General features: G+C 34.9%; 1 protein-coding gene across 1 annotated transcript; it reads right to left on the bottom strand.

The window, feature by feature from the left end:
* Window positions 1-749: 749 nt before the first annotated feature.
* Window positions 750-2,597, bottom strand: LOC137636221 (uncharacterized). The gene is made up of 2 exons (XM_068368657.1): window positions 2,494-2,597; window positions 750-1,575 (listed from the first exon to the last, which is right to left on the bottom strand). The coding sequence occupies exons 1-2, from the start codon at window positions 2,595-2,597 to the stop codon at window positions 750-752; spliced, it is 930 nt and encodes a 309-aa protein (XP_068224758.1).
* Between the last annotated feature and the right edge of the window lie 5,040 nt (window positions 2,598-7,637).

The raw sequence follows: 7,637 nt of genomic DNA, 5'->3' as shown, positions 1-7,637 counted from the left end.
TTTCAATAACTGTTTTCTTTCACTTTGTCCGAAACTCTCGAACAACGTTGAAAAATAAAGAAGGGAAAACAAAACTGTTTCCTCATAAGGAATACGTTTAACATTAAATTAAATAATTTAATTAGAATATAAAAAGGGGAAAGTTAAGAATTTACATTTAGTATTAACAAACGGCAATCATTCAGTTTACTTTCCATCCATAAACAAACACCAAAAATGGGGACAAAAAGTAAGAAACAGACGAACTAGTCAATTTGACTATTCTTCCACGGATGCAATGACGATTCTCCAATCAACTATTTCTACATCATCCCCAATCAACAAAAGAAAAGTGGTTACACAAAGAACTATTTTGACAGATAACTCGACAACAAAAGACAACTTTTATAAAACAAAAACAAACTATTTACAATCTACCCTCCCGAGCTAAACTTCTTATTAGGTTTCTGGAGGAAAGAGCAGTACTACGGGTAGGCCTAGAAGATGTTTCATTGGGCAAACCTTTTCCAGTGTCAGGTATTTCATGTCTCTAGCTCACTAACATTTTCTTCTTGTTGTTAAATTTGAACATATAAATAGGATCATCATGTTAAGAATATAATTCTAAAGGTGTTAAAAAACTAAAATTAATTTCACTTTCACTTTTATCAGGCTTAACAATACGAACAGTATGTAAAACACCTTCGTTGTCACTGAATGTTTCAACAATTCTAACCAATGGCCAATAAGTTTTAGATTTGGAAGGTAATTTAAAGATATAAATTTCCCCTTTTTTCCCTCTTTCTTGGAGGATGAAAAGAAGATCTATCGTTTTCTTTCAAACTTAATAGATATTCGGAAAGCCACCTTTCCTTAAAGCTTTCGTAAGGTCCTTCCCTAGTTTCCAAAGTATGAGCAAGGAGAAAAGAATACTCATCCTCCTCACCATACTCACACTCGGGAACTTGTTCAAAATCACCAAACATTAATGAATGAATAAATCTGCCAACCAAGAAATGATTGGGAGAAATTATATCTAACTCATTTTCACAAGATCTATAAGATAAAGGCCTATTATTCAAAACTTTCTGAATGTCAAAGAGGAAAGTGACAAATTCAGAAAATGAAGGAGTAAATCTACCAAGAGTTTTAAAAAGGCAATGCTTAACTGTTGTAATTAATCTTTCCCAAACAGCACCATACCACGCTGCGTACACATGGATAGTCTTATGAGAAATTGAAGCGACCCTAAACTTCTCCTCAAACTCAGAAGAAGTAAGTAACTGTTCAATTATATTACCAGCCTGAACAAAGGACTTGGCATTATCTGAATAAACAGCAACATGAACACCAAACCTATTAGAAAATCTAATGAAAGCTAATATAAATTCTGAGGTTGACATAGACTGGACAACTTTCAAATGTATTACTCTTGTATTGAAACAAGTGAAAATAAGAATGTACACCTTACATTTTTCTCCATTTTTCCTCCTTAGCCATAAGTGGCCTGTATAATCCACACCAGTATGAGCAAAAGGCACACTCAAATTAACCCTGGAAGAAGTAAGCGAAGAAGGAGAAGGATACTTCACTGTGCTAGCAATACGTACAAAAATAAAGGTAATTTATTTTTCTGTATAAATTTTTTTCTAATACTTTCTTACGCAGTTATATGTTCTGTGTGCTTGACTGTTTTAGGTAAAATGTCTTTACAGGCTTTTTGGAATGTAATTTCAAGGTAGTTTGCATGATGGCCTTATCTGTTGTAGGGTGGTCTTAAGGACCAAGACAAGCAATAATTCTCGGGAACTAATCTTTGTTTTGGTTTCCGAGCTAATGTGTGACACGACGGAGAAATGATCGGGAGTGAATTCTGCTACTTCAACTGAGATTGTAGCTTAAGGGGTTCACTGCTACAACCCTTTTGGACACCGTAGGTGCTGGTATGCTATGAAGAGCGCTAAACAGACATGCTGAGTGGAAGACATTTATTACAAATGATCCTGTCAACCTTTGTGCTTTGATTTCGAAAATGGCTCTTTGCTAAATACAGGCTCAATCTCTCTCTCTCCCCATCTCTGGACTTTGCATCTTGCACGGAGCGCATGATAGATAGAAAACCCTTCACTCAAGCCATACATGCTTCGCCCTTTAGCTATGGTAAGGCCATTAGTGTCTTTTAGTTGAGGTTTCAGAAGTCCTGACATGACCTAAAATTAACAATGAAATAACTCTGTAAGAACAAGTTACGTAAAACTTTTCATGCATTATGCATCGTAATAGTTTCGTTACATTCTCTTTTTCTTGTACAGTTCTGCGAGTGCTAGTGTTCTAGTTGGATTGTATCGGTCAGTCTTAGCCCATTATACGGATGGTGTTGTTTTCCGCTGGTGGGTTATTAATTTGTTACTAATATTATATGTCGATATTATTATTTGAGAATATTTGACATTATTGGTCTACCTGTAATTAGGTCCCTTTCCTCCTTGTTCACTGTAGGTGTGGTAGGCTTACCTGGGTGCAGTAACGACCACTGATTGTAACCTGACCAATTTATCCTCGATTGGCAATGAAGAATTCTTGTGTATTGCCCTGAGATTGAGCGATATAGTTTTCATATTAAAGTTGGTGCCTTTCAAGTACTAATTTTTAAAGTTTTTCAGTGGTAATTCTTGTTTATAATGTAACTGTCTGAACTTACAGTTTATGATGCAGAGTCTATAGCCGATAACAGAGAGGTCATTGAAACTAAAGAGTAGATGGTTAATTTAATATGATTGTTTGTACTTGATACTTTTTTATTAAAATACTGAATTGAGTTTCGTATTTTAATTTTACCTCCGTGTTTCACCACCTTAAAATATATATTGTGATGTCGAATTCGTTTTCTGTATATGGCGCCTAACGTGGGGCACGTCAGGTGGTGTATGTTGAGGTTGGTCGTTAGCTCACTTAGTGCTCGGTAAAGACGGAATGGGGGGAGTGGGAGAGATGTGTTTTGCTGTTATTTTCCAATTTTATCGGTACAATTTATTTTAGAATTGAGATTTTTCCTTCATTGAAGCATTATCCGCGGTGTCTAGGTTGACTATTTTATATATTTGCTTACTTATTTAACTTTTTTGTCCATTTGGAAGTTATCATTGTCTATTAAGCCCTTTGATTTGGAGGGTGGCGGTAAGTGTTTAGTTGCTATCGCATTGAAAAGACTAAGAATTTAATATTTTTTATGATTATTCCTTCACGATGTCTGATCTTAAAACATTAATCTCAAAACGCAAGGTAATCAGGAAGAAGGTTATGGATATTTATAATCGTATAGTCTTTTTCGGCTCTCAGTGCTGGGCAAAAAATTTCTGAAAGAAGTGTACTGCAAAGTCATAAGACTACTTATTAATTTGAATGATGAAATTTTTTTCCCTTATAATTTTGGATGGGGAGTTCAGTGAGGATGCTAGGGAGTCAGAGATTGCAACCTGTATTGAATATTTTGATAGGATAGAATATTGTATTCCTCACCTAGAGGTGGCATCTGCACCTGGAACTGTTGAGGTTGCTAAAAGTCTTCTTAACCCTGGATAGGTACGGTGGGTCGTTCGCGACCCCGAGCGTCAAAAAAAAACAGGTTTTTCTCACGTGACTCACCCCCGTGACTGAATTTGTGGGTGATCGACCTGCAGGAGGTGTCTCCCCTACACGCTCTAGTAGTGTCCAGATGTGCATTGCTGTAGCTGTACTCCTTCCCCGATTTCTGAGACGCGTCGGGGTCGAGCGCGACCGAGTTTACCCTTCTAAGGTAGTTTGCATAATTATCAAAGTTATTACGTATTATGAAATTGTCGTAGAATGGTGCAACTTGTATAGGTTATCAGTTGTGGAAAGTCTTGGTGGATTGTTTGGCTACCATGTGCATGATTTTTTTTTTTAGTTAAAATGTCGTTCATCACCACGAGGACCATTTTACCGCGAGTGCCCCTTTTTCATTTTTTTTCATTTTTTTGCCAAGTCATTTTTCCGTAAGATATTGCCAAATAGTGTCGTAAAACTTTTGCTTGTTTAGTGTTGGAAAGTGTGTCTAGATGATCTGGCTACCCATGCATGACTTTGTTTTTGTCAGATACGACGTAGTTATTGGTATATTGGGTATTTAACTGCGGTTACCAATTTCTTTTTTTTTTCAATATTTGTAAAAATTACTATGTAGTAAGGAATTGCCGTATATTATTCATTTCTTTTTCATGTTTATGTGTTAGAAAGTGTGCCTTGATGGTTGGGCTAACACGTGCATGTCTTTTTTTTTATCTGAGATGCCGTATATTAGAATGTCGGGCATTTTACCGCGAGTACCCCTTTTTCATTTTTTTTCATTTTTTTGCCAAGTCATTTTTCCGTAAGATATTGCCAAATAGTGTCGTAAAACTTTTGCTTTTTTAGTGTTGGAAAGTGTGTCTAGATGATCTGGCTACACATGCGTGATTTTGTTTTTGTCAGATACGACGTAGTTATTGGTATATTGGGTATTTAACTGCGGTTGCCAATTTCTGTTTTTTTTCAATATTTGTAAAAATTTACTACGTAGTAAGGAATTGCCATATATTATTGATTTTTTTTCATGTTTATGTATTAGAAAGTGTGCCATGATGGTTGGGCTAACACGTGCATGTCTTTTTTTTTATCTGAGATGCCGTATATTAGAATGTTGGGCATTTTTCCACGAGTGCCCCTTTTTATTTGTTTTGCATTTTTTTGCTTAGTCATGTTACCGTAAGGAATTGGCAAGTAGTGTCGCAAAACTTATATTTTTATAGTGTTGGAAAGTGTTTCTAGATGATCTGGCTACCCATGCCTATTTTTTTTTAGCCAGATATGGCGTATATATAAGTATGTGTTCGATTTTCCTGTGATTTCCATTTTTTCGTTTTTTCCCATTTCTTTCAAAATTACTACGTACTAAGGAACTATCACAGAGTAATGATTCATTTATATGTTTATTTGTCGGAAAATGTACCTTGATGGTTTGCCTAGCACGTGGCTGAAATTTTTTTTTCTGAAATGCCGTATATTAGAATGGCCATTTTTCCACGAGTGCCCCTTTTTATTTGTTTTGCATATTTTTGCTTAGTCATGTTACCGTAAGGAATTGGCAAGTAGTGTCGCAAAACTTATAGTTTTATAGTGTTGGAAAGTGTTTCTAGATGATCTGGCTACCCATGCCTATCTTTTTCTTTTTTAGCCAGATATGGCGTATATATAGGTATGTGTTCGATTTTCCTGTGATTGCCATTTTTTCGTTTTTTCCCATTTCTTTCAAAATTACTACGTACTAAGGAACTATCACAGAGTAATGATTCATTTAGATGTTTATTTGTCGGAAAATGTGCCTTGATGGTTTGCCTAGCACGTGGCTGAATTTTTTTTTTCTGAAATGCCGTATATTAGAATGTTAGCCATTTTTTCGCGAGTGCACCTTTTTATTTGTTTTGCATTTTTTCGCTTAGTCATGTTACCGTAAGGAATTGGCAAGTAGTGTCGCAAAACTTATATTTTTATAGTGTTGGAAAGTGTTTCTAGATGATCTGGCTACCCATGCCTATCTTTTTTTTAGCCAGATATGGCGTATATATAGGTATGTGTTCGATTTTCCGGTGATTGCCATTTTTTCGTTTTTTCCCAATTCTTTCAAAATTACTACGTACTAAGGAACTATCACAGAGTAATGATTCCTCTAGATGTTTATTTGTCGGAAAATTTTGTTTACTTTTTTTTTGATTGAATAACATCAAATTTTTTTAGCTAAAATATTATATTGTTTTACATTTTTTTTTCGATTTTATTTCCCTTCAAAAAAATTTTTTTTGGGTCAGAATTTTAATTTTATAGTCGTAAAATAATCGACAATTATCCAGCAACCCACCATACAATTTCTATGCATATCCAATAATAATTAGATTAGTAAATAACACCTTGAAATTGACATACCCTTCCTACATTTCAAGTGGCAGATTAGGGAGTCTGAGTCAGTGTGGTTGGCGGCCATTTTGTGGACATATCCGAAGCGTAAGCTGCCCTATCTATATATATTCTTGTTCCCTATAGAATTTGTGATATTTTGGTATATTTTTACCTGCATAAATATCATATTATAAAATAAATATATGTATTTTTTTACGAAATTTCTAAGTACTCAAAAAATTACCTTTAGATATGGCCCCTGATATAAATGTAATTTACAAAATAATGAAGATTTTTTTACATATTTCTATTTTAGGATAACATATGTTTATTCCCTAAAAAAATTAGCCACTTCCTATTTCATTTGGGTACCCAAAAAAATTCATGAAATTTGGACAAATGTTTTTGGCCAAAAAAAGTTACCCTTTTTTTCTCATTTCAGATCTTCACCTCCATGGGTCTGACTTCATCCAAAATACATCAAGATGTGTCCTAAACATTTAAGAATCAATTCCTAAAAGGATTTGTGTATATATGTATAAACTTCTTTTTTATGAATTTTTATGTCAGGTCTTTTTTTTTTCTACTTAATTTTTTAAAATATTTATAATAAATAGTTTTTCTGCAGATGAGTAGTATTTATCTTTATAGTTGTTTTAAACATTCATTGAAGTTTTTTTTGGCAAAAGAAAAAAGGAGGTTACTGCAAAAACTGATTTTTCAAGAATTTTTTTTGGCGTCGGGGTCGTTCGCGTCCGAGTATACCCTTAAAGGGGTGTCCGAGGAGCGTACCTATCCAGGGTTAAACAGCCCACAGCTACATTACCAAAGTTCAGTAGTACGGATGGGGAGGATTTCATTAGGTTTATATCAGAGTTTGAAAGCACTACCCAATCACTTAGTTACCCAGACAGAGATTTGTTACTTCTTTTGAGACAGCAGGTAGAGGGAAGAGCTAAAGTTTTATTGAATTCGTTGGAAGCTGACAAACAGACTTACAAGGACGCCAAAGACTTGCTTAAGTTAGCCTTTGCCTCGGAAGTAGTTCGTAAAACTTCTACTATGAAAACATTGACGAGTTTAAGATTGGGGGAATCTGATGACCCTTTTAAGTTTATTTCCATTTTAAGAACAGTTGTTGAATCTGTGGAGACTCTTAAAATGACCCCTGATGATTTTATTCAATATTTCATGTGGAATGGACTTAATGACAAGTTTAAGAGGGAATTGGTTCAGATTACTACACAGACTTATCCTTCTGTTCAGGAGATAATGGACAATTTCTTTATTGCCTGTGAGAGGTATGAGAATTGCTTGAAAAGTGAAGTTCCTTTACGTACTCTTCAATCTAGTGTTAGACAGAAAGCTACTAGTTTAGCTATTAAGACATTGCCTGAGGTTAGGAGGTTTTATTGTGCACTTTGTGTAGAAAGTGAAAATAATCATTCTATATTTAAATGCAAACGTTATGACACTCCAGAAGCAAAGCTTCAGCGTTTGAAAATACTAAAAGGATGTTTTCGATGTGGGAATCTTAACCATATGAGTAGGCAATGTAGATTTGAATTTCGTCAAAAATGCGTGAAATGTTCGGGGCTTCAATTTCACTGTCTGTGCTCAAAGTCTTCTGAAGTTAAGCTTTCGCCCTCTGAAAGAAAGCATAAAGAAGGTACTCCAATACATTTGGGTAAAGCTGATGTTAAGAG

The sequence above is a fragment of the Palaemon carinicauda genome, unplaced genomic scaffold (assembly GCF_036898095.1).
Source record: "Palaemon carinicauda isolate YSFRI2023 unplaced genomic scaffold, ASM3689809v2 scaffold254, whole genome shotgun sequence".
Classification (NCBI taxonomy): Eukaryota; Metazoa; Arthropoda; class Malacostraca; order Decapoda; family Palaemonidae; genus Palaemon; species Palaemon carinicauda.
The sequence above is the reverse complement of the archived record's forward strand: the minus strand, read 5'-3'. Positions and strand labels throughout refer to the sequence as shown.